The sequence below is a fragment of the Poecilia mexicana genome, unplaced genomic scaffold (genome assembly GCF_051168715.1).
Source record: "Poecilia mexicana isolate PSO_F unplaced genomic scaffold, ASM5116871v1 scaffold_7, whole genome shotgun sequence".
Classification (NCBI taxonomy): Eukaryota; Metazoa; Chordata; class Actinopteri; order Cyprinodontiformes; family Poeciliidae; genus Poecilia; species Poecilia mexicana.
In genome coordinates this window covers 17,697,900-17,725,247 of record NW_028263376.1, presented here as the reverse complement: position 1 = coordinate 17,725,247, position 27,348 = coordinate 17,697,900, and the positions used below count along the sequence as shown (strand labels likewise).

The window sequence follows — 27,348 nt, the reverse complement described above, 5'->3', positions numbered from 1 at the left end:
AAATCTCCTGAGGCTAGTCTACACTTCTGATTTTTTCTCACAAATTTTGACTTTTCAAACTCAAAGTTTTTTGCTTTTTCTAGAAAATTTCTGAGATTATCTAAAATTTTAAAATGTTTTTTTCTCACAAATTTTCAACTAAGAAATTTCCAATTTTTCTCAACAGAATTTCAGAAATTAATAAAAAAAAATTCCAATTTTTGACTTTCGGAGCGCAGAAATTTCCTTGTTTGTTCAAGAAGATTTATGATATAAATCTCTTTGATATATCATAAATCAAAATTTCTGAGCGTTTTGGTCAAAATGTACTTTCTTTTTCTTCTATAATGGCCTTAATAAGCGTTCAGACTTTAGAGAGTCAAACTGTTTCTGTCGTCTTTATTTTACTCGTGTATCTAATCAGTACGGTGGCCGACAGGTGCAAATGCGCAGCAAAAGAGAAAACATGCAAACAAAAGAAAAGACACCCCCCCGAATCAAATGCAGCAAACAAAAAAGAAAACACCCCCGAATTAGAAAACACCCCCGAATTAGAAAACACCCCCGAATTAGAAAACACCCCCGAATTAAATGCAGCAAACAAAAAAGAAAACACCCCCGAATTAGAAAACACCCCCGAATTAGAAAACACCCCCGAATTAAATGCAGCAAACAAAAAAGAAAACACCCCCGAATTAGAAAACACCCCCGAAGCAGCAATGGCGACAAAATAATTTTTGCTGTATTACACTTAAAATTACACAAATTTATTTTTTACAATGTTTTTAGGCGAGAATGTAGATGTATAGATCTGAAATATCTGCTCGGTTCATTAATAAATCACCTACTTCCAATATTGCTCCGACGTTTTCGGAGATGTCTTCTCCCGCTGCATTAACAGCCAGCTTCACTCGCAAGCTGTCAGCTGGCCGGGCGCTCCATGTAGATATTAATAAAGTATTTAATTTATTCCTGAGCAAATGGGTTTGACTGATTAAAGTTAAGCCTTCAAACATAGTTTATTTAACTGTAATGTCTTACTACCTGAGATCTGGAGAGTATTTGAAAATGAATAATATCCCTTGTATACATTAAACATTTTAGAATCAGACAGATTTTCTTTTTACTATGGAACAACTTTTATTACAAAAGGTGAAGAATAATACAGAAATAAAGAGTAAAAAACAACTGAGTCCGTTTTTTTTACTTCGTTGCTCTGTGCTTCACGTTGTCACGGTTGCTAAGCAACATAACGCCGAGATGGAGGCTAGGCAGCTAGCCGGAGGCTACAGCTTCTCTCTTCTGGTCGTCCATATTCGTGGCCTTCGAAGGATCCGTCTTCTGTAGATCGGGCCGTTTCTCACATAGACATAATAAAAGGACAGACGCCTAATGGACCGCTCTCGTCTTATCAATACATACTTATATAAGTATACAAACATAAATAAATAATCATTAATACTGAATAATATACATTAGGCTATGCATGATTATGCACGCACACACACACACACACACACATATATATATATATAATGTTTTCCAGCCTACGAGTTCTGGTTTAAGAGTGATTCAGCAGCTGAGATTGGGTCCAAAATCCGATACGAGATTCATCCGTGCTGTGCAGTGAATCTGTCTCTCCCTTCTTCCTCACGTCGTAGGAAACCTTCAAAACAAAAACGGGACATTTTCGAGTTATCTTACGTTGACTGAGTTAAATAATTAAATAATAGCCATTGTCATCTGTGTAAACTTTGCTGGTGAATGTTATGATTTTTATAATATTGTTTCATTTCTATAGTAGGCTCTTGTATCAGATAATCTAAATGTTGGAGAATGACTTAAACATTTTAAGATTTACGGAATCTCGGTTAGCTGTCAGAGCGGGGGCTGAACACCAAGCACTATAGCTAGCATTAGCTGGTATTTCGCCAGTGGACATAAATACAGTATAGTAATATTCTAATCACAAAAATACACAGTAATATGTCCATCTTACTTGCGAAAAGTCTGTCGAGCCCTCACGTCAGTAGTCCGTCGATCCGATCAACAATATTCCGCAGTGCTGAAGGCATCTTCTGCTGTTTTGGTTGAGCAAAGCAAAGTGTATTTGCGCCGGAGCAGCCAATCGTGGGGGGGAGGGTGTACTCTTTTATTATGTCTATGCTTCGAAGGATCAGTTTCTCAGGGCCCTTGAAAGGATGCAGAGCCTGAATTCGGACACAGCTATTTTTTGTTAGACTCCGCATAGTGGTCTGGAGCACTTCCGTTTTCAACACTTTTTGTTTGCTGCATTTCATTCGGGGGTGTTTTCTAATTCGGGGGTGTTTTCTAATTCGGGGGTGTTTTCTTTTTTATTTGCTGCATTTCATTCGGGGGTGTTTTCTAATTCGGGGGTGTTTTCTAATTCGGGGGTGTTTTCTTTTTTGTTTGCTGCATTTAATTCGGGGGTGTTTTCTAATTCGGGGGTGTTTTCTAATTCGGGGGTGTTTTCTTTTTTGTTTGCTGCATTTAATTCGGGGGTGTTTTCTAATTCGGGGGTGTTTTCTAATTCGGGGGTGTTTTCTTTTTTGTTTGCTGCATTTGATTCGGGGGTGTGTCTTTTCTTTTGTTTGCATGTTTTCTCTTTTGGTGCGCATTTGCACCTGTCGGCCACCGTAAATCAGGCTTTAATTACCACTTACCGATAAATCGTCTTATAAAGAACATTAGGCTGGTGTGTTTCCTGCAGCTCGTCAGTTGATTTTTGACTCTCTGCTGCCCTCTAGTGTAGGAAGCACAGAAATACATTAGACGGTAGATGACATCGGTAAAACCTCAGACATATTTGCAGACAAAAGGAGAAAATAAAAACCAGACTAATCTCAGTTTGATAGCTCATCGCACTGTTTTATTCAATTACTGACATCTCAGGAGAAGAGGAGAGCTTCGCAGCTCTGCAGTTGGCAAACCACTGTTTTGCTTCCTGTTTTTTTTCTCACTGTTTTTAACTTTTATCCATTTTTTTTTTTGTTTTGTTTTTCATAGCGTTGATGCAACACTGAAAAAAAGCGCTATTTCCAAACGAACACAGGTCCCTCGTTAGTGATATGTAAGAGGCAGAGAAAATCTCACCTGGACGGTTTTGCATGAAACATACCAATGAGAAAAAGGTTCAACCTTTTCTTTTGTCTTTTTTTTTTCCTTTTTGTAGTTTCACATATATTAATAAATATCAATACCAATAAACACTCAAAAAGTAAAACCCAAAATATTAAGTCACAGGTACTGGAAAAAGCTCCACCTTTAAATCACAATGATAAATGTACAAAACAATAGACATCTCATATAAATGTTAATGTTTTTTTTTTTTTAAGTTTAGAGACTTAAATCTCACTTTAGAAGAAAGTAGTGGATAAAACTAAAGTCGGAGAATCAGTATTTCCTGAGGTTTATGGGTTCCCCTTTAAAGGCCAGAAGAGGGGAATGGCTTTCATGTTATCAGGAGATGTTACAACAGGTCAAAGTGAACCTTTCAGGGCACCAGTCGGATTAAGGACGAGGAGTTTTCCCCGACAACACGCCAGGATACTAAGTCAATACGAGCACTTATAGTAGAATAATAAATGTACCGACATCCCACCGTTCTCTGCTCACTCTGTTTAGGCCACCACAGGGTTTAAAACTGTTAAAGTCATCTTAATCCTTTATAAATCTTTGCTGGTCCACTTTGAGAAGTTGTGAAGCTCCCCCTTGTGTTTTTTTTTTCTCTTAAATATTACCATTTTAAATGCTGGAAGCCACCACAGCGCCGTCGTGCACGGCTCACTCTGACCGCGTGACCGAGTCGTCGGACAGGTCACGATGCAGTGAAACAACAGAAAGCAAAAACTCTCTAAGCGAATGAACACAGATCAGGGCGAGGGGAGGATAGATGAGAGGAGCGGGCGAGAGGGGGGGAAAGAATAAGATGCAAAAAACAAACAAAAAACGCAAAATATTCTCAAAAACTGTACATGTAAACATCACACTTTCACTGAGTCCAAAACCAGAGAGGGAAAATACAAAGCTTCACACAGGTTTACAGTACGAACCCCTGCACAGAGCTACAGTCTCTTACCAGTGCAGGAGAGGCAACAACTCAAATAATATAAATAACAATAGAAGTTATACAGACCATCACAAAATGATAAGTTAAAACAGGCAAGGGCTAAAACCACTTTGATTTTTTTAACAGTGCTGTACCCACAGAAAAAGAAAAGGTTCAAAACATCTTTTATCACTCTTTGTACAGCTATACAGTACATTTATCTGACCACTTTAGCAATCCACAAGCTACCAGGGCATTTTAGTCAACACCAATAGATTACATTGTCAAGTCAATACAAAGAGCAAAAAATCATTGGGCGTCGTAGGGAAATATAACAAAACAACAACATGACGACAAGTTTTTTCGCTGTTGGTCACAGTAACTTCAGCACACAGCTAAACGTGTTTGCTCAGCGGGGGGTCGGAGGGCACGGGAGCCGATCTGCAGGCGGGGGTTTGGTTTGGACGGACGGGCCTCAGCCTGGCGCTGAGCTGCAGGTGGAGAGGAGGAGAGGTTCTGCTACGCTAACAAATAGGACGTGGAAGACGTGTGAGCGCTCGTCTGCGGTTACGTCCTGAGAGGTGTCGCAAAAATACCAGAGGAGGCGGCGAGCTGATTTTATCGGAAAAGATTCAGAGCTGAAGACGGTAAAAATGATCAGATCAGATCAATATTTAAACCTAAACTGTGTAGAGAAGCACACAACAGATTCCACATTGTCATTAATTAGATAAAAATGAAGCTTAACTGGAAAACTGAGGCTGTTTTTTACAGTAAAGTTACACTGTAAAAAAACTAACAGTAAATTTTGTAATTTTTCAGTCATATTTCCACCATTTTATTCATACATTTATAAATGTCAGAGTTCCAAACTAAGTATTTAATTCAGAAGTTAAATATTTAGCTTATAGCTATAAGCAAAATATTTAGTTAATAGATAAATATTTAAATCCAAGCTAAATATTTAGGTAATATGGAAAATGGCTTCCTGATGAGCAGAAATGGAATATCAAAATAAAAGCTGGGTTTTGAGGGCCTCTATGCAAACTCCTATTTATAAACGGCACCAGATAGTCCGGTACATTTGGTTCAATTAAGGACAAAAACGGCAACATTTGTTACATTTTTAGTTGTTGCAGTTTGCTTTCACACTGCACTGTGTCAAACGATCCAAACTAATTACAAAAGGATGTTCCCCTCCTCACCTGTGGGGGCACTGCACCAAGAACTACTGAAAGGAAACAACAGGAATTGAAGGAAAAAACGAGCTTTAGTAGAACTAATGTTTAGTGCTTTGGGGTCAGTGTAACTAACGTTTTAGGTAGCATGACTTATGTTTGCAAACCAAAGAACAACGTCCTTCCGACAAATGGTGTGCTTAGTTCCTCCATATATGGTTTTACTTCAGTTTTTAATAAGTAATGGCACATATAATATGGAGTCTGTTGTGTATTTTTATAGACAAAGTTAGATTTGACTCAGATCATTTTTATAATGTCCTGATTTTTGAAGCCCTAGATCTGAAAGGTGGAAATTTAGTTATAAATGTATTGTGTGTATTGGTTTTCTTCAGAAATTTATCTGTTAGTACTTTATTCTCCTAAAATTACAAATTTATTCAGATAATATTGTGGCATTATTCTCGTATTATTTCAGCTTTGTAGTTGTATGACTTTATTCTCACAATAAAGAAAAAAATATTGGCCTCCATCATAGAGTTGACCCAAATCCAACATCAAAAATAAATAGAAACCGTAAAACACTCTTGTAAAACAAAATGGCTGCCCTTTAAACTATGGAAAGCCAGAGTGCATTGGTGAAGAAAAATCTAGATTTTCCAAAAAATAAATCTTCAAAAACCAAAAATTCGATTAATCGTTAAAATTGATTATAACCCAGCCCCACATCTATCTAATGCTCTAGGAAGCCTTCTCCTGACTGATACCTTGATTATATCTCTTTGCCTCATTTTACATCACAGAAACTTTGCATTTTAACCTGTAATAGATTTTTAATTTCCGCTGCAAACCAAACAAATGTTGCAGACATTTCTGAATGTAGAGTTTAGGTCTGAGCCTCTGTTTTGAAACACCCCTCGGACGGGACATAGACGGAGAAGGACATATTTGCTATATCTGTGTGTGAACTGAAGCTGAGATCTCAAATGAGGTATCGACACGCTGAAGCCACCATCTTAAATTTCCCTAATCCTGAGCTATAAAGTGCTTCCAAACTTGCAATAGATGATAGAAAGTAAATGGGAATGTTGCTCGGCCCAGTCATAAGAAGACAAATAAAAGAACCGTTAGGTCAAACGTGTCCAACTTGGAAACCAGACGGATGAAAAACGCGTGTGAAAAGTTTTAAAGATACAGAAATATATTTCCTATCATCTCAGACTAATCGATAAGGTGCAAGCCGCTTTGTGGCCGCTCGAAGAGTCAGTAGCTGCGTTTCCATTAACCATAAAATTGCGCAAATTGAAATGATGAAAATAAATTTGCTTAAAGGAAACATGGCAATTTCAAGAAAACTCTTGTCCAAAAAATTGTTATAGGGTGAGGCGGTTTTATGGCTGTAGCGAAATTGGTTTATCTGCAATAGACACACTGGAGTCACATGATCAGCAACTGGATGTTACTACTGGCAGAAACCACAAAAAAGACAACAGGAAGTAGTTGGAAGATGATGCGATGCCATGTTTTTTAATGACTTATCGCATGAACAAACTTATTCATGGGTGATTTTAATTGCATTTCTTATTAAATGGAAACATCACAACTAAATTTTTTAATTACTTTCGACATTAGTAGAATATTGACAAAGTTTTGTGCTCATTTGTAATGAATGCAGTTGGTAGCACCACAGGCGTCTCTATTGACAGCATTGCACAAATTAAAATTTGTTTAATAGAAACAGGCCAATTTAAAAAACCTCCCGTTTTTTGATAAAACATTCTTGCGCTAGGTTGCTTTTCAGCCGTATCAAAATAGACATATTTAAAAAAACTGCAATGAAGCGCACGAGTCATATGATGAGCCGCCGGATGTTACTACTAGCAGGAAGAAGAAGACGACAGGAAGTGGTATTAGGATGGTAGTGTGTTTTGTTTTCTTCAGGCTATCTGCAGCTTGCTCCTCCAGAGCTCTCGCAGCATAAAAAGTTTATAAAAAGTTGTGTATCATCGAATGTGTTAAATCCATAGTTTATCTGCGAAATCCCCAAAACGCCGCATATGTAGCCGCTCCCAGGAAGGCGGGGCTTGTCGCGCCAACGCCTGAATGAAATGCAGACGTCTCCTCTGATTGGTGACTGAATTGTAAATATATCTCATTTAACTGTTTACATCCGTCACTGGCATGTTTTTTTAAAGACTTTTCGCATGAACAAGCTTATTCACATGTGATTTTAATTTCATTTCTCCTATAATGGAAACACCACAGTTGCGAAATTGTGTATTTTGCGACATTAGTGGAAGATTTACGCACATTTGTAATGGAAACGCAGCTTCTGTTAGGAATGTTTCAGCTGACTGAATTAAATCTTCATAGGTTGTACAAACTGGGTCATTCCACTTCCACTCTGCAAACACGAAATCAGCACAACATTAAGACAGCTGGAAAACACACCTGCACACACACACACACACGCAGACAAACAGTTTTGTGCCGAGTGACTCACCAGTAGGAGATGTTCGTCTGTGCTCTGACACTCTGTACAAACACACACCGTAGCAGAAAGCCGGGAGAGTAAACTGCGATGCGATCGCATCTTCTTCAGATTGTCTCTTGCTTCTTGTCGAACAGCGTGTGTCAGGACGCGATGAAGAACGTGGGGACGCCGCCGAGGTCGTCGGGACAGACGGGCAGACGGAGGGAGGCGGAGGAGGAGTGTGTGCCGCCTGCCAGCAGCAGACGCGTCTAAGCTTCACTGTGTGCCTTTTTTTAAAAAGAAATCTATAGAAAACGCTTCAAAACACGCAAAAGTAAAACAAGACGTGCAACATCGAGTCTCGTTTTTCTGCCAGGTCCTTTCTGTCACAACAAGAACGACTGATGGCGCCTCAGTCATGAGGTCGGCACTGACGACGAACAACATTGAAATTGGCTACAATGCTGCATTAGATATCTCTTCTTTTTACAAACTCGACTGTTGGAGCAAAAGATGGCTGAGGTGAAACTCCTTCATTTTAAAAACAAATTAACTCCATATTGCACCTTTTTCTTTTACTTCCCACTAGCACTGGTTCCTGACCAAACAGTCTAAATATTATATTAATCTTTTTCTCCCTGACAAGTAGAGGTGCATCTCAGTTAATAATAATAATAATAATATCACTGAAAAGTTTATTTATCCCACCAGTTGAATTTAAATTGTGAAACTCAGATTAATTACACATCCATACATATTTTAAGCATTTATCAATGTGATGGAGGCACAAAATCCAATATTCTTATCTCAAGAGTGCTACTGTACTTTTTTCTTTCACCAAACTTTCCATTAAAAAGCTACTTGAAAATCATGATTGCACTTTAAATAGTAAGTATATTAAAATCCATTTCTTTAGGGAAGGTTATGTGCTGCAATCTAAATGTTTTTGTAAGATCATGTTAAGTTTAAATTTGAAAAATCTGTCATTTTTAGCCACAACAATCTAAAAAAAATCACCATAAAATCCTGGAGGGACTCATTATAAGTATATGTAATAAAGAAATCAGTTTCTCAGAACATTTGAATATTACATGTTCACGGAGCGCTGTAGAAATGCATTTATGGAAAGTTGAGTGGAAGGAAAAACTGGAATAATTACAGAAACATTAATGTATAATTTTAAATAAGACATGAGTTTCACTTTGAATTGAAATACTGGAATAAATAACCAATTCAATGACTTTCTAATTCATCAGGATGGATTTCTGACCCACATTTCCTAAAATTTTTCTGCCTTTTCACTCATAACAAACAGCCTGCGTAGAGAGTTTTACACAAAAAATAACTGAAAATAAAATCAACCTAGCTAAAGACATTCTTACAAATCTGTCAGATTTTTTTTTGTGACTGTGTTTAGGTTAATCCTTTCGTTCGTTCCTGTATGTTTTATTTTATTTTTTTGGCGTACGTTGTAAAATCAGCAGCTGTTGAGGTTAACACGGGGTTAAAGTTAGAAATGACTCGATTCAGAATAAAACCTGATAAAACCTGCACTGCACACGTTTTCTGGTTTAACACCAGAAATAACAGTGCTGACTCGCTAATTTTATGTTTTTGGGGTTAAACTAATCCAACACCTCATTAATACACATCGGGTTTTTTTTTTTGTTTTGTTTTTTTTTCTGATCATCGCTTCCTGAGACAAATGGAGGTTTCCACTGGTGTGATGAAGTTGATGGGATGGCTACACAAAGCAGGGCACTAAGGTCAACCAAATGCATAAATCGTCATGTTTCAGCCCGTGATATGTTTCAGAACATAGCCGTGTGGGAACAGGTGGGGGCTCCATGCCTACGTTACCCACGATGCACTGCGGCATCGCTCGTGTAGGATCGTGTCTTTGTGGGTGAACGTCTGCCAGGATGTGAGAGACACAGAGGAGGACAGGCTGAAGGGGGCGGGGGGGCGTTGGCACGGTTTGGTTTGGACTCAGTTCTGCTGCAGGATCAGGTTCTCCAGCTCGTCCGCCGAGCGGAGCAGGAAGGCCGCGGACTCCCGGTACCCGGCGATGAGCTGCCTCACCGCCGTCACCTCCGGAGGGCTGAGCTGGGCGGACGCCCCGCCGCCGCCGCCGCCCTGACCATGACTGTTGGAGGCAGAGGAGGACGAGGAGGAGGACGAAGAGGAGTTTGGGCCGACGGACTTCATGCTCAGATCTGTGGGACCTGCAGAGGCAACAGACTGAACATTCGACTTACTTCTTAAACTAAACACGTCTTTATGCTGGACAATAAGTCAATAATAACTTAAATCACGATCGACACATGATCAATATCAATACATCTGATAGATTCAATACATAGAATATTCACTGAACTCTGATCCAGAACCTCAAAAGGCTAAAGCAAAGTGGAGTGGCACCAACTGACTCACTCACTCTTTGGTTACCTAGCAACTCACTCACTCTTTGGTTACCTAGCAACTCACTCACTGTTTGGTTACCTAGCAACGACCTGTTGAGTAACTGCCGCAGCAGCAGTTTAACTTTATTTTGTCTCATAATTGTTTAAAAATAAAAACAACAGTGTGGAGAGAAAGCTGTGGATAAAACAGGAACGGTCACACCACCAGTTTGGGATTATTTCAGATATTTGAAACTAAAAACTGACCAATAATTATTGACACTGACAGATATTACATTACACGTTTTTCAGCCATGTTGTCCAGCCCTACTTTACGTCTGGGTGGTTTTTTAAGAGCTTAGGCTTTTATTTTTTTTGAAGGACTAGAGACCCAAATTGAAGTACAAAAATGTGTTATTGTGTATTATGGTTTGTTGTGTTTTTGTTAAATCCTACAGTTTTGTTTGTTCATTTCTGGAACTTCCTGGAGTATTTTGAGTAGCTGATTGTGATTGGTTCTCCTTCATCCAAGGAATACTCTGATTGGAAGAAGAACATCCATCTGTGATTGGCTGGCATTGTGGTTTATTTACAGAGGCTTTCGGTGGTGAATGCAGCTTTCTGCATGTTAACAATGTAAAATACCCGTCAAATTTAGCATCTTTTTGACCCTCTTGTTGTTCCATAGGAGCTGGACGGCCGCAGTGGGGCATGCCAAGGATTTATTTACCAAATGAACACCACAAATTATCATTTGTTTACATAAATATATGCGCTCACATCAGTTTCACTGCACAGTTAAACTGGTGGTACAAAGAAAAGGCCTCAGAAATGCAGTTTCAGGGCAAAACTGCATGAGAATGTTGTAAAATTATCCATATTCACCACAGGTGCAAAGCCCTCACACAATGCCACACTGAAAACACAGAATAATCTAAACTTTAGTTTGAGTACATTTAGTCTGCACTCCGTTGCCTGGCAGGACGGTAGAGGAACTCTATCGACTTCTTTAGTGGAAGATAATGCTGCTTCTGCATATGAATAAAAACTAAACCTTTTTGCACATATTTACTAGCGGTGCCTATAAATGTGTCAAGCGTTTTGAACAATTTATTCCATACATCTTAAATAAAGTAGATTTCTGAGCAAGTCATTGGCAGATGAAATTAAAAACATTCCCTCAGTGGGGCATTCTGGCATTTATCTGCCTTCTCTTTGACACATCCCATGTTTTTTTAATAGCTTTATGTAAAATCTTCATGTTGAAACATTTAAAACTGATTAAACATTAAAACTGCGGATGTGGTTGAAGTGTGAGTAACAGCGTGAGCAGTGAAAACAGCAGAAGGTGGACAACGAAAGCTGCAAGACCTGCAATATGTGAATGTATACGAGTTAAATATTGGAGCAAGCTGGGATTCATACTGTAGAAACTACATGAAAAGAAAAATATACTTATAAAGTTTGAATGAAAATGTTGAATATTTAAGAAATATACTACTGTGGTTATTATTATTTCATATTGCAAGTTTTAAGTATAAAGCTTAAGAGAGGAAAACAGAGTATATTTATCATCAATCTGAAACTGAAGACTAACAAAACAATGGATATTATGGACAAAATTCGATAAAAATTTAGAGATAAAGAAAGTCAAGTCAGATCCAAAGAATACTAGTCCATGTATGTTCAAATGTCAAGAAAATGTTGTATGTATGTAATTAAAGGTACCAATAACTGAGTACTGGAGGATTAGGGCCACTGAAAAGTCAGAATTTTGATTTTAATCTCAGAATTCAGATTTTTTTCTTATAATCCTGACTTTTATCTCACAATTCTTATTTTAATCTCTCAATTTATATACATGCATTTTATATACATATCTATGATATACTTTTTTTTCAAACAGTCATAGTTTATTGCATTTTTTAAAGATTTGTCCATGTGATGTTCACACTCATTACACACATTAAACTGCAAAAAAAAGTTTAACATATTTTTAAAATACTTTCAGGTGTTCCTAGTTTCGTCTCCACCAAAACAGTTCCTACATCCATTTGAAGGGATTTTTGTCTTATTTTACCCCGCTGCTGTTGAACTGATGGTTTTGTGTTGAGTTTGTTCAACCCTCAGTTCTATTGTTTCAGCTCACAGCTTTCAACTTAGAATTAAATGGCATTTAAATCTGTCAGATTTCCAGTATAAAATGGTGCAGGAACATATAAATTTGCATATGTCTCCATTAGAAAGCTCTACAACTCTTGACTCCACAGGTTTTTCAGAACGACTTGCAGTTTTCATACAGCTCTTGTTCATTCGAGGCTTCAGCTCTTGTTGGCTGTTCTACTGAGAGCTCTCTAGAAAAGCCAGGAATCACCATGGCAACCAGTGACTCAACATTTTCTCCTCTCTGATTATCGATATAGGTTCGTTTTTCTCATCAAGACTGTTTAAAATTGTAAAAGCACTAACAGAGGGAAGTTGAGGTCAGATTTTCTAATGTCCTTTTGAATTAATTGAGCATTAAAGTTACTCCTCAGTCTGACATGTTTGTTCTGGACTCACCGTTGGTTTGTGGAGCACTGGAGCTCTGCTGGGTGCTGCCGACTGTCCCGTATCCCCGCAGGTTGTAGTTGAGGCCTCCGTTGGTGTAAAGTTGGTCTTGGGCAAAAGCTGCGCTGGCGATAGTGAACCCTGACGGCACCACAGGAGCTGGATCCCTTGTGATGGGCTTGTCAACGGAGGCGGGCTCGTCCTGGGAGAAAGACGCTTGTTTTCAATTTGGGTAGAACAATGTACACAGATTATGCATATTATTACGACCATCTGTTAAACAGAATGACCTGGTGATGCTTGGACATGTTATAGGCATGTTTCGTGTTGTCATTTACATGTGGAAATGTCGTGCATATGCACGACGCTGGAGGGAAAAAAGACAATTCTTTTATTTTCATCTGTTGCTATAGAACAAATCCGCTAACAAAATAAAACCTGGGGATGTTGGTGTTATTAATTTAGTAAAGGGTAAAGGGAAAAATAACACAGAAAAACCATTAAATAACCTGTATTCTACTTTTCACTCCATGTCGGCTACACTACACACAGACTGGTTGTCATAGCAACTGACTGACAACAGCTCCACTAATGTATCAAGATTCAACACCAAAAAAATACTAAGAAACTAGACCAAAATTACTTTTGCAGTAAAACAGTAATTTCCTGCTTAATATATTCAACCCAACAGCCATGGTGAAAATGCCGTCCATCCTGTTTACTTCACTTGTGATGGTCGTAATGTTTTGCCTCATCGGTGTATGTGTGTTGTTTGTTTTGTGGAGTTTTTGGTTACTGATGGTTGTGCAGTCTCCTAAATCCCCCCTGGGTGTATTCAGATACTCCGCCTGCCGAGACATTTACCGTCGGTTGGTAGACGTCGAGCCGCATCCTCTTGGCAGCATTTCGGGTTTCGCTCTCACAGGCGGCAGCGAGGATGTTCTCAGCCATGGCAGAGGTGAGGTGAGGGGGCGTTGGACGGATCTGCTGACATGTTTGGCAGCATTATTCATACTTTTTCATAGAAAGGAGTTTAACTGGGGTGATAACTTTTCTTTTTCTTTTTTTTTTTTACCTCGAAGCCGCCTTTTTTCATGCGGCGACAGGATTTGAGGTAGGTGCGGATGCGCTTGCGGGAGCGCTCCTGGAACTCAGGGAACTGGCGGCTGCAGGACTCGATGATTGCCTGGATCTTCTCCTTGGGTTGCTTGGAGATGGGCACCATGCGGTCCAGATTCTCATCCACAAACAGACGCACAAACATCTGACAGACACCATGAGCAAGGGGGAGGGGAGATAGAGCGAGAGAGAGAGAGAGAGAGAGGGGATGTGGAGCAGAAAGAATGGAGAGAGGGGGAGCGAGGTCGAATGATGGGTGAGAAACAAAAGGCAGAAAAGAGGAGGCGGGGATGATGGGGAGCGAAAGAGGAGAGGCAGGGGGTGGAGGGGTAGAAATAAAGTCAGTGGATAAAATCTCTGGTGTTTGCTTTTTCCCTCACATTTGCATTTCTGCAACTCTCCTGTTATATTGGTTTTTCTGAGGCTTGTTCAGGCTCAGACAGTAAATCACACAAAGCAAGCAGAACAGTTTGGGATGTATTTCTCTCATCTTTGTATAATACCAGCTCAAAGTAATAACACATTTCATCATAAGAGACATAAACACTAAAGGTGTCTTCACACCTCATAGTCTGTAGACTCAGATAAACTGGTAATCAAAGTTGCAACATTCGTTGCATTTTCAGCTGCTGTGATTTGCTTTCACACTGCATTGTGTCAGATGAACCAAATCATTTGAAAAACCTGTTCCCCTCCTCGCCTGTGGGGGCGCTGCACAAAGAACTACTGAAGGAAACACCATGAAAACCCCTGACAAAGACACTGAGCACAGCTGCCTTCTTCACACAATGTAAACAAAGCTGGAGTAGCATCAGATTGGAGTGATTGTGGGATTTCACTTTTGTCTTTGGTAAAGACCACTAAACCATTTATCCAGTTAGCGAAAGACTGTTGAGTTTGTTTTGGTTGTATCTACCCAGAATGCCCTGCACTACAGTTGGTGTCCTACTTTTGCAGCGATCTCTGGTCTGGTTGGTATTCACATCGTGCATTCGAACCGCGCCAAAGTTCACGTCTACCTAACCACGACAGAGGTTTTCAGGTGGACCAGAGTTCACTTTTTTGGTCCGATCATGCATTCACACCTCCCCAAATGAACCAGACTTTCTACACAAATGGACTAGAGTTTGATTAAAGTGGACTGAACAAGGGCTTAAGATTGAATACCTGTCTATTCAAGGCCTTAAGATCGAACCATTTAACTACTGCTTTATACCAAGTCCGTTAAAAAATTATTAATTACGGACAAATGTTATCCAAACCAGCAATATTTCATGGTTGATGTCAGCTTAAGTTATGACCACTTCGGCATTATGTTCGGCCATCTTGGATTTGTCTGCTTGCTCCTCCCCTGTTTTCTTTCTCAGGGTAACTAAAACAATGTCATAAAACAACCACCACAGGGAGTTCAATTAACACAAACTGTAATCGAACTGTTAAAAACTGTTAAAGTTTTGCACCTCTGCTCTAAGGACATCCAAGGACTGAACCAGTACCAACACTTTTCAGTGTGAGTGACCTTAGGTTGGATCCACTGCTGTTTTGCTGAGATTGTCTCATCAGTCAAACTAAGGATTATGGGAGCAGGACTTCTGGAGAGATACAGCTGGTTCCAAAAGTGAAGCAACAGGCCAATTTTGTTCTGTTATTTAGCAGAAAGTCCTAAAGGGGATGGATTTAACTTAGTTTCCTGAAGTTACATGATTTCCCATTTGATATGGCAGACATGTTTGGCAGTATCAGTTTGACTGGGTACTCACATTGAAGGCTTTGAGTCTCTCAGGGTCCATCCCCTCAGCGTCATTGATCCTATCGTTGTCGTCATGGTCGTCGTGATCGTCGTCATCGTCGTCGATTATTTGCGCCCGACTGGAGGTCAAGTCCTCAGCGCTCATGCTCAACTCTGTTTTCACCAAGTCATAACTCCCTGAGCTGTAAGGAGGCGACTGAAGACAAACCAGAATTATGTTATTGATTAATAGATTGATCCAGTTTACGATAAATCGATAAACTGGATTCAAAAATTGGCACATTTTGCAGATTTTTTAACTCAGTCTTTAATATAAAAATTTAAGGCCGGACAATAAATCAATTACAATATCTCACATGATCAATATATAATATGTCTGATAAAATATTCAATAATTTTATTTAACTCTGATCCAGAACCGCAAGGCATTCTGGGACATGTAAGCAGAGGAAAGTCTTTAGCCGCTCAACCTTAACAGCTAGCTAAACAAAGTTGGTGGAATTAACTGACTCACTCACTCTGTGGTTGCCTAGCAACTCATTCGCTCTTTGGTTACCTAGCAACAAGCTGCTGGGTAACCTGCCAGCAGCAGTTTAAAGTTCCTCCACTTTGCCTCTTAACTACTTCAAAGTAAAAAACAACAGGTTGGAGAGAAAACTGTGGATAAAACATGAAAGGTCAGCCCAAATGTTTGGCAGTATTTCAGATATTTAAAACAAAACCTAATCAATAATCATGATCTGTTTTTCAGTCATATCATCTAGCCCTAAATATATCAAAAGTCAAAATGTACTTGTTTTTTTTCTAGACAGTTTCTGAGATTAATCTTAAAATGTCTAAGTTTTTTTGTGAATATTTACTCCTCCTTTTAGTTCCATCTAAACAGCCCAAATATGGCATCATAAAACAGTGCAGGGCTGATCTGTTGGTTCATTTTGGATTAACTAAATAATAATTAGATATCAAAAGGTGCATAATAGGATCTGAAACACTTGAAACTAAAACAATGCAACTTGAGAAGTACGGAGTAGAACATATTTACAGATAAAACAGGTTTCTTTTTATCGTTAATGCAAAATGTATTTATTTTTGCTCATTTTGGCTTGTTTACTCACCTAATATTGTTCTTTCAGCAAATGGCCTGTTTTGAGTCTGTTAATGATTAATCAATTACTTTTAAGTCTGTTAACAATTAATAAAATACTTTTGATTAATCATTAAGTAATTGATTAATCTGTTAACGATTAATCAAACACTTTTGGGCATATTATCGATTAATCGATCATTAAACTGGTTGATTTAAATAGTTGATTTAGGCTGATTAATCGTTTCAGTTATTATAAATTACAAGCGAAGAATGAGATCCCTCAGAGAGAAGCTCGGTTTGCGCCTCACCTTGTTGGAGAACTCTGTTTTGATGGGAAACTTCTTGTTGGGCTCTGCTGCGTAGCTGTTCGGCGGCGAGCTCCCGGCCGGCAGCAGTCTGTCGCTCAGATTCACCGGCTGCTGATCCTCGGAGGACGACGAGGACGAGGTGGTGCTGAAGTCCAGCGGCGCGCTCAGCCCGTTCTCTGCCACCTCCCTGTAGGAAGCCCCGCCATCTTGGGGGTTCGCACCCGCAGCCAGCGCCTCCGGCGAGGTCAGGGCCGGCAGCCCGTTGGCGCTGCCGCTCTCCGAGGAGTCATCATCTGGCAGAGAGGGCGAAGACGCACCGATGAGCTGTGCGAGTGCTCTGTCATCCTTTAGCATTAATTCAGCTTTGTTTGCAACAGAAAGCTTTGTAGGGGGGGAACTGCTGCAGGGGGAAGGGGCTTCCTGCCTCCTGCTGCACGCTCTGGATTTGTAAAGGAAGTGTGCATTAGGGTCAGCTGTCAGGATAAATAAAAGCTGAAGTCGAAGGAGAGAATTTCATATCAAAGAGTGAAATGAGGAGAATTGTAGCTCTTAAGAAAGATAAGTGAGTGTATTTCACATTATTTATTCTTGTTTGACCAATGAATCACTTCCATCATCCTGAAAACCAATTCCCCGCGTTCTGAATATGTTTATAATCTGGCCTTTGTCCCACTTCCTAAAGCTGTGGACCCTAGAAGCAAGGGGTGCACAGCGGATGCAGGCAGCACCCACTGAACGACTGGATTTATCTGGATTAAGAAACAGGCAAGCTGTTTCCTGCACAGAACCAATCTGCACAATCTGTACCGCACACGTCATTTCTACAGCAGAAGAGATATAAACAAAGATATAAAAAAAAACAATCAGGTGGTAAAGCAAAAACGCTTTGCAAGACGTTTAACATTTGAAAAGTTAGACCTGCTCTGCAAAAACAAAACAATTTTGGTTTAGTTTCTAATGCAAATATTTTACTAAACTTAAAATAAAACAAAAGTAACTTAGAAGTAAGTTTTCAGTACAATGTAGCAGCTTGCTTTACGTAAATAATTCATTAATACTTTATAATTATTATTATTATTATTATTATTATTATTATTATTATTATTATTATCTCTCCTTATTTTTGCCTCTTTTTCTTTTTTCGCCATCTGTGTCATTTTAAAATGTATTGATAAATGAATCTAGAACTGAATGTAGTGCATGTTTCACTCTGTGGTCTTACCGTCCTCCTCTTTGACGATGGCGGTCGGGTTGCTGACCCGCTCCCCGTTGGGTGGGCTCGGTTCAGGCACTGCTGGCTGCTCCGCTGCGACCCAGGCGGGCTCAGCGCTGTTCATGTCCTCGCTGCTCACCGAACTGTCATCCTGAGGGCCAATCAGGCAGCAAATATAACCACATACTCACTTACAGTCTTCTATGCAAAAAGTAGCCAAAGCTTAGTCTGATTAAATGGAGACCGGGTCTGGACTTTGACTAGGACTTCAGCACAGACCAGGATATGATTTATTCTATTGTTTCTCTGATTGTAACAGGTTTTCTTCCAGCTCTGGTACATAATTTAATTTAATGGCACGTTTATACATTAGAAATACATAAAAATATGCAAATAAACAAATAATTTAATGCCTTTTAAAATAACAAAGTAAACATGTTACTGCCTACCCTTCCTTTAGTGAACGGTGGATCGTTTGTAGCAAAACAGGAATCTGCAGCTAAAAAATTATTCTAAAGTCAACGTGAAAATCTGAGACATTTCGGCTTGATTTAACATTTTTACAGTGTAGAGCTGATCTGTTGATGGTTTTTTTTGATTAACCAGTTAATAATTGGATAGCAAAAGGTGCTGAATAGGAGATTTTTTATACTGAGAAGTTCTGAGTAGAAGATATTTACAGAAAAAGTTTTTTTTAATCTTAAATACAAAATGTATGTATATTTTTTTCAGTTGTGGCTTAATTACTGCTCTGAGTGTCTGTATTCTTCAGTTCATCAGTTACTAAATTAGTTGACAATTATTTCCATAATCGATTAATCACGATTATTCTGATTAATCGCTTCAGCCCTATAACTTTTTGCCACAAACTCCCTTGTTTATTAATTACTTGCAAACTAATAATGGCTCTAGAATCCTATTTGATAATAAATATTAATAGATGGACCATTGATCAACATATTTGTACTGATGTTTATGATGATGGCATTAATAATGTTTGTTACTAGTTTCTGAAATTGGTGACTGAATGGTGTTTTTTTTTTACTTTTTATTTTGTTCTTTCAGCAAAATTGTGTTTGTTTTAGTCCGCATACTTCAGTTCACAATTAATCAGTTACTAAATTATTTGGTGATTATTTCAGTAATCGATTGATCACGATTATTCTGATTAATCGTTTCAGTCCTACAACTTTTTTCCTCAAACTCCCTTGTTTTAAATAATTGTTCTAGAATCCCATTTGAAACATAACAAATGGAGCATTGATCAACATATTTGATGTTTATAGTGATGTTTGTTATTAGTTTCTCAAATTGGTGACTGGTGTTATGTTTTTTTTTATTTTGTATTTGTGTGATTTAAAGCACTTTGAACTGCCTTGTTGCTGAATTGTGCTACACAAAAAAGATCGATTGATTGATACAGGCAATTATGGTAAGAAAATATTTCAACTCGTTTAATTCAGGACCAGGAAATAGAAATGTAATATTTGGCTTTCAGGAGGATGAGGAGAATATCAGAGGGTCTGCAGGAGTCTTGGTGTTAACTATGTTTCTTGGAGCATTGCTATTTTTAACTCTGCTACGCAGGGACCCTGAAGATGCTTGTTGTACCGCAACAAAAAACACGAGTCCATCACTGAGGTAAGGATTTGGAAACCCAAGCTAAACAACTCCAAATCTGACCCGACCTTCAAGAATACAAGACAAGATCAAAAACAAAAGCTTCTTCAACACGAGGGGAAACGGGCCGGTTTGCTCACAAGCATTCACTCCGTTCAGTGTCAGCTGGCGTCTCGCTCACAGGCAGCGCAGCGACGACTGTGTGACTGGAAGGGAGCAGAAATACGTGCTGTCGTCTCATTCCCCTCACACGAACAGACAAATAGGCCCGGACCCCTGGGAATACGAGTCCATCCCGCACTGAGAGGGTTTGTGGCGGACTGGAATGCTCACTGACGGCTCTATTAGGCACCAAGTGAGCCGTGCAGGATTAAGGAGAGTCTCTAATCACAACAACTCAACATAACATTAATATCCAGGATTTGGAAGAATCGAGAACTGATACATTAGGAAAGGTTAAGATTACAGCATCCTTTGCACATGTATCACAAATATCCCACGTGAAGTAGATGATGAACGGTGTAGTATGAAAATATTTCTCCAAAATTTCACTCTAACATTAGTTTTCTGCATCACATCTAGATCTTAAATGCATCGATGAGACTTTTCCAAAGAGTATTCTGAGCTTTAAACTGCATCCCTCCAGGTCTCCTGAAATGCTGAGGTCCCACCCTGAAAGCTTAATTATTTAAAAACTGTCCCATTAAAACTCAATGATGGGAATCGGTTCCCCAGTACTCACCCACAGATCCCAGTCCGGCTCATCCTGGCTGTGTAATCCTAACTGTTAGAGACTGAGGCCTACACCATCATGACCAAGTGCTGCTTCCCTGCACTTCAGTGAGAGCAGTTCTTGAGTGTTTCTGTCACAGCAGCGACACGTGGGAGGGTCTTAAACACGTGACGTCACTGTCATAAAAGCTTCCCTAAATCCTCTACACATCGCTCCTCCTCCCAGCAGGAGGGCTGCTCTCCTCGTTTAACGTTCAGTCCAAAGTTACAGAGGAATCGTCTCTGATTCAGCTGCACAGGGAGTCTTCTCTTCCCACAGCTTTAACAGAAAATAAACCTAAAGACTTTTATTTATATACATTTTGTTGCTGGATGTGAAGATTCACTCACCCTCTCAGTGGCTGTCATGCACTGCAGTTTCATCTGCTTCAGGTAGGTGGCAGTAAGAGGCATGTTGTAGTCGATGAGGTCGGGGACCAGCGAGGTGGGTCGGTCGTTTTCTAACAAAGACAAGCAGCAAAAACACACATCTTCCATGAATACAGAAATAAATCACTCTACCAGAGATGGGTGGTTACAGTTACTTCAGTAACTTTTTGGAAAAAAATTAGAAACTTTTAAGAATAAACTGCAAAAGCAAAAAAAAAAAAAAAAAATTGGTCTAGTTTCTAGTGTAAATATCAGTTCACATGAAATAAAGACAAAACTAACTTACAAGTAACTTTTCAGCAAGACAGGATCTTTTTTTAAGTAAATAATTATTTAATATTGAGCTAGAGTAACATTTTAGTGAAATATCTTTATACTAGACTGTTTATCAGTTCCACTGGCAGATTATTTCTCCTATAACAAAACATTTTTCCCATCTTCTAAGTGAAATATACTGCAATTGGAACTAGAACTTTTTCATCAATATTAATTAATTATTTAATTAAAACAAGCTCCTATATCTTGCTAAAGAGTTACTTGTAAATTAGTTTTGTCTTATTTCAGGTGCACTAAGTTATCTGCACTATAAACTAGACTAGGACATGGTAACCATTTTTTTTCCTTCATCAATAAACGTAATGAATTCAGAAAAAATGCAATTACAAGATCCAAAAGGATTTTTTTTTATACAAAAACTACTTTAAAACGGACGCACACCTTTGCTTTCCTCATGCTGAGGACACAAAACTCCACTCCACACATGAGACACACAGCAGAATGACTCCTAAACAGAAAAATAAACCTGCAGTCCAGACCTGCTTACCTCTGAAAATGTCTTAAAATTTCACAAAAGAGCAAAGAATAAAACCACAGAGGCACCAAGCTGCTGCGCACCAGAGAAACACTTTGCCTTGATGCCTGCTGCAGCCGGGTTTCCTCTCAGCTCAGCAGCAAACACAGTCTAAGCTAAGTGTCTGTTTACTACAGTTCAGGCAGCATTTTAAAGGTGAGTTTGAATTGTTAGGCAGAAATTCAACCCTCTGTTGTCAGCCTGTCACACCTGGAAGGAAACAATGGCGCGGCAGGTTTCTGCAGTTTCCACTCCGGCCACTAGAGGGACTCTGCGATCACGTTTCTGCGGTGTAGTCAATCCCAGCGAGCCAATCCTCTTGAGTCTTTGTTACATCATGTCAGTGATGGATATACGCATGTTTTATTTAATGGGAGCTCCATTCAGAAACTATTCAAACACATTAGATTATTTCAGCTCATTTTAATGTCTGACAGGATGATGAAGAACTTACACTCCATGCTGTTAGGGCATCCTAATAGAGTAAACACGATTATAAATCAGAGAAGTCTAGTTGTATGATTTATTGCTACATAATTAAGTAATAAATGCGTCATTATGTGAAAGAATCGGCGTTAACAAACTTGTTTGGTTGGTGTTAAAAACAGAGCTGTGTTTAATGATGCTTTTACCTTTGAACTCCGCGGTGCTGGGGTTAATGTGCATCCTCTTCTGGCACTCTCCGCAGCTCATTAGGAACCGAGTCACCGCCTCTCTGGGCAGGAAGGCATAGGTCTCAGCTATCTGCGCCGGGGGAGAAGCGAGGGTTACTGCGGATGAACTAGAACTGTGTGAAGGAGGAGGAGGGTTCTTTTTATTTATTTTTATTTTATATTGGTGTGAAAGTTTGGGTTCAGATTTAGGTGTTATCTCAACATGACACGGAGAGGAATCCTCCCTTCAGGCCGGAACCGGAGCAATCCGACGACCCAGTTCCGAATCCTTTCGGAACACTTTTACCTCAACAAAATTGAAGCACTTATCACGGTAAGTTTTCAAACCTTTTCAGCACCAAACTTTGGATTTAAAAACAATACAACTGTATTAAAGAAAGACACTTTTAATTCGCTGTTTATTATTTATTCAGCATTAGAGCTGTAACGTCTTATCGAATGATTCGAGATGGGGTTTTTGTTTGTTTGTTTGTTTGTTTGTTTGTTTGTTTTGTTTTGTTTTGTTTTAGTTGGACGGATTTTACGTCGGAAACTGTCAAAAATCTGGCAACCCTGCGTGTTTTCCGACCGGATAATTATGTGTGTTGCACACCGCTCTCACTTCCGCTAATCAGTCTTTAACGAAGGCTAAGTGCCACAAACGTCCTCGGACTTGTCAACTTTTCACATTCTGTCCAGGATATCAGGGGGATTTCATTAACTGATAAAAAAGAAAATACCGATTTTTATGTAATTTTTTTGTCCAAGTTGATTTTTAAAATATATTATTATAACCGTTTAATTTTTTAAACGATGCGTAGATATGAAAATGTTAGCCGATATTGATATCCGACAATAAATACTGCTGTCATTCTACAAAAGAGATAAGATGAACTAAAATATAACAGTTATGTTCTCCATATTTTCATTATGTTGTCTAACTTTTAACATTTCAGTTACAGAGATCAATAATTCATTAAGAAGGTGAGCAACTTTGTACTTTTTGAGGAGTATACGTATATGAGGAGTAACATGCACCTCAGAAATTTTCCATATTTCTGTTAAATACAGAAAATGCAGACTAGAAGTTTTACGTCATTGTTTTGGCGCCCCTCTTGCGCAGCGCCTCTTTGTATGCCATACCATACATTCTTACTTTTGGCGCCACTGCATTGAGCGCTAAGAGTGCTAAATATTAATTATATTGAAACAATCCAAACAAACTGTATCAAGGCAAATTATCTTCCTGCTCAAATTAAATGCTTGATCACAATAAAGAAAGTTACATATATTCACATAATATTTCTAAAAGATGATCTGGCATTATGAGTTCCCCTCTGTACCTTTGCCCATGTCGTTTCCTCCTTCTCTCTGTTCCCTTCCTGTTGGCTTACTTTCAAAATAAAGGCCACAAGTGACAATAATCTTTAAAAATTAATAATTAAATTAATTTTGTTTTCTGGCATTTAGCAAATAGAAATAAATATGGTGAATCTAGCTGACCTAAAACAAGTTTGATTAAACGTCACACAGTGAGAAAAAAATGTATTAAAAATACAAGAACGTTTTAAAAATTTAGGCTTTTAATCAAATTTTAGATTGCACTGTATTACAAAAATCAAGCACTTTCAAGGACTTTAAACAGAAATCAAGCACTTTCCAAACCTTGAAAACACCTACTTAAAATTCAAGCATTTTCAAGTAAACCCTGTGTTTTCTCCGTCTTCCTCAGGTGCATCTCCTGCCCTGTTTTTGTTTCCGCTGCTTTGCCACCCTCCCCGTGTCACCCCCCTCTGGCATTTTCCTGCAAAATGCGACCTTCACGTGACCATGGAGAAGGTGGTGGGGGTGCCCACCATCCCGTTCAGCCCGCCTCCACCATCCCACCCTCCCTTCACGGCCCCTTGAGGCAGCGGGGAGGGAAAGGCCACCCAGAGGAGCGTGCACCTCCCAGAAGGCCACAGTGACAGCTCCATATTATGCCCTGCCCCAGAGATGCTGCCTCCTCAAAAGGGTACACTCTATGAGACGTGACAGGACCTCTCTACAGGGCAGGAAGATTTTTTTCTTTTTTAATTCCTGGTGGAGTAGAAGGAGAGGAGGGGGTACCCTAGACAACCCCAATACTCCCATCTGCACCTCTGAGGCTGGAAACAAAGATCTGCTGCTGCACCGTCAGGGCAACACATGCAACCATAAGATCACAACTCAGTGATTTTGTGATAACAGACTGCCTTTGTTCCAGAAATATGGACTATGTGGCACAAAAAAAGCATCATAAGTACTTTGTTTTTCTGCTGGTTGTTACCCTGGTAACTCCTGATGTTATAAATGAAACATTATTCTCCCAGAGCTGGTCTTATTCTCTGCTTTAAATGTGAAAAATATTATATAGTTCACCGCCGGTTCCACGGTGGATTAAAAATGGCCTCCGTCGCGGCTGCATCTTCATAATATTTTAACTGTTAGTCTTCCTGCAAACCTTTACAACCATCATCTATCACCAAGGAGCATTAGCTAACCGGGAGACTCAAAACTCCACATGGAGGAGAAGATTGCTGCAACTACTTAATAAATGAAACTAAACGTTGATGTTGCTCATCTTTAATTGGTGGTTTTGATGTGGTTGATGTGGCTCTACACCCAGGGCAGTAGAGCCAGGGGGACAGCAAGAGGACTGCTCAATTAAAGGGCTGTTGAATTGGTTTTAAAGGACCTGAACCACATTTGATCATCAAGTTACTTTGACTAAATAATGTTGACCTGGATTCTTTAGAAGATAAAGATATATATATTTATATATACAGCTCTGGGAAAAATTAAGAAACCACTTAAAATTATCGGTTCCCCTGATTTTACTTTTTATAGATATATGTTAGAGTAAAATGAACTTTATTATTTTATTCTATGAACTTCTGACAACATGTCTCTGAAATTCAAAGCAAAAATTTTGCATTTATTTGCAGAAAATGAGAAATAACAAAAAAGATGTAGTTCTTTCAGCTTTCAAATAATGTAAAGAAAACAAGTTCATATTCATTTAGAAACAACAATATTCATGTTTTAACTCAGGAAGATTTCAGGAATCAATATTTGGTGGAATAACCAGGAGGTTTTCAATGGGGCTCTTATTTATTTCCAGAGCTGTATATATATTTAAACATGTCACAGTGATAAATTATAACTGTTATAGTGACAAATGCTAATACTGTTGTTTTGAGATCATTTTCAAGTAATATAACAGTAATGCCTTAATAATGCAGGAACACATTCTGAAAGATCAATAAACTTAAAACTCTAATAAATATTTAATACTGGAAGTGGAAGATATTTTAAATATGCAAAATAAACAAAATAATAGAAACAACATATAAAAGGAATTATGAAGTCTCTATAAGCAAAATTGTCATTTAAAAAAGGTTATTTGAGACTAAAGCACCAGACTGAAGAGTTTTATCATCCAATTTTTGGTAGAAAGAGAAAAGAGAAAAACAACAAATTATGCAAATGGAAATTATTGAGCTTGTTTTTATTGATCATGCGATTAACTGATTTATTGCTTATTGGGACAGGCCTCTATACCTCAATAAATTAATACCAAATGCTTACTATGAGATGAAGCAGGTGAAGCTGAAACTATGCTACTTGAGAAGCTCTGGGTAAGAAATATTTACAAAGTTGTTTTTATCTTAAATGCAAAATGTTTGTATGTTTTGTATAATTTTGGCCTAATTACTGCCTTAACTTTGTTATTCTTTCAGCAAATGGCCTTTTCCTGTGTACTCCAGTTAACAATTAATCAGACTCAAATCAATATTTGCAAAGAAAATATTGATTTTCAAATCAATATTTGAGTCTGTATGTATAATTCTGACCTTGTGTGTTTTTTAAATTCAATTGCTTGTTGTGTGAAAATGAGGGCTCTGTCAGGGAAGTGAGGTACAGGATGTATGGGGCACCTCTAAGAAAAAATCTAAAAATTTTCATCTTCATACGACTGTTTACATACTTTATAATAAAGCAGTTCTCATCCATATTTGAATTTTATCACTTTTTCTCTGGATTTTACATCTTCAAATGTGTTTAAAGAGAGGCTTCAGGTCTGAATTTCTTCAGTAAATTCATATAATTCCCTTCTGCTCCACCTGGGTTTGCATTTAGAGATAGTTGGCAACTGTTTGAGTAAATCTTGTAGGTCAGGCAAACCGGCGGAGCTGGGAGATTGCACATTTTTTGTGCATGGACAACCTCTTATTTTGAACGTGGTTTTGAACGTGGTTTTGAATTGTGCACCTGCAGCCAACTGGGGCAGGATGTGCTTACTGTCCTGTTTTTCCATCAGCAGAAACCGAACCACTCATACTGAGGGCCACGGACGGGACAAAAGGAAGCAGAACGTGAGTGTGCAGTTGATTTTAGATCCATGCTGGTGTTTTAACTCACCGCTTTGTAGGTTTTCTTCTGCCCCGCATGTTTGGGTGCTCGGCCTGGGTCGGCGCCCATCTCCACGTGCATGGCATAGATGATGTCGAAGAAGTCCTCGACAACGGCAACACGCTTCAGGGAGGAGTTGTCCTGGGCCGAATTGCCATCCGAACACTGAAAATGGGATCAAAAACAAGAGTTCAGTTCGTAGTCAGGCTTGTGGTCGGTGTAAGTCGTGATAGGAATGTGAAACTCATTTTTATTTTGGGCTATATCAAGATCATGAATGTTCTAGAATGTATTGAGAAAACCCATTAACAAAACTGATAAAATAATGAACTTTTTATATTGATCGCAAACTATAACTTGGTATCAAGTAAGGCTGAAGCAAAAGTGTCACAAAAGTAAGAAATACTGCCACCTACAGGTGGGAGTTAGCGGTCCCTTGATGTAGAAATTTGCAATGAATTTTTTATAGATTAGTAGGAAAAAATGCAGGGATCTATTGATT

At 38.9% G+C, this 27,348-nt stretch overlaps 1 protein-coding gene across 1 annotated transcript in view; it reads right to left on the bottom strand.

The window, feature by feature from the left end:
• Window positions 1-1,094: 1,094 nt before the first annotated feature.
• The window catches only part of nol4la (nucleolar protein 4-like a), a 45,795-nt gene continuing 19,541 nt past the window's right edge, over window positions 1,095-27,348 (bottom strand). Inside the window, exons 2-11 of the mRNA XM_014983881.2 lie at window positions 26,856-27,011; window positions 22,392-22,503; window positions 20,871-20,980; window positions 18,138-18,279; window positions 16,916-17,208; window positions 15,531-15,716; window positions 13,727-13,915; window positions 13,516-13,635; window positions 12,664-12,853; window positions 1,095-9,924 (exon numbers count right to left, since the gene is read on the bottom strand). Of these exons, the coding sequence (XP_014839367.2) occupies window positions 9,689-9,924; window positions 12,664-12,853; window positions 13,516-13,635; window positions 13,727-13,915; window positions 15,531-15,716; window positions 16,916-17,208; window positions 18,138-18,279; window positions 20,871-20,980; window positions 22,392-22,503; window positions 26,856-27,011 (1,734 nt within the window). The 3' untranslated portion in view covers window positions 1,095-9,688. The remainder of the gene's footprint in view (window positions 9,925-12,663; window positions 12,854-13,515; window positions 13,636-13,726; window positions 13,916-15,530; window positions 15,717-16,915; window positions 17,209-18,137; window positions 18,280-20,870; window positions 20,981-22,391; window positions 22,504-26,855; window positions 27,012-27,348) is intronic.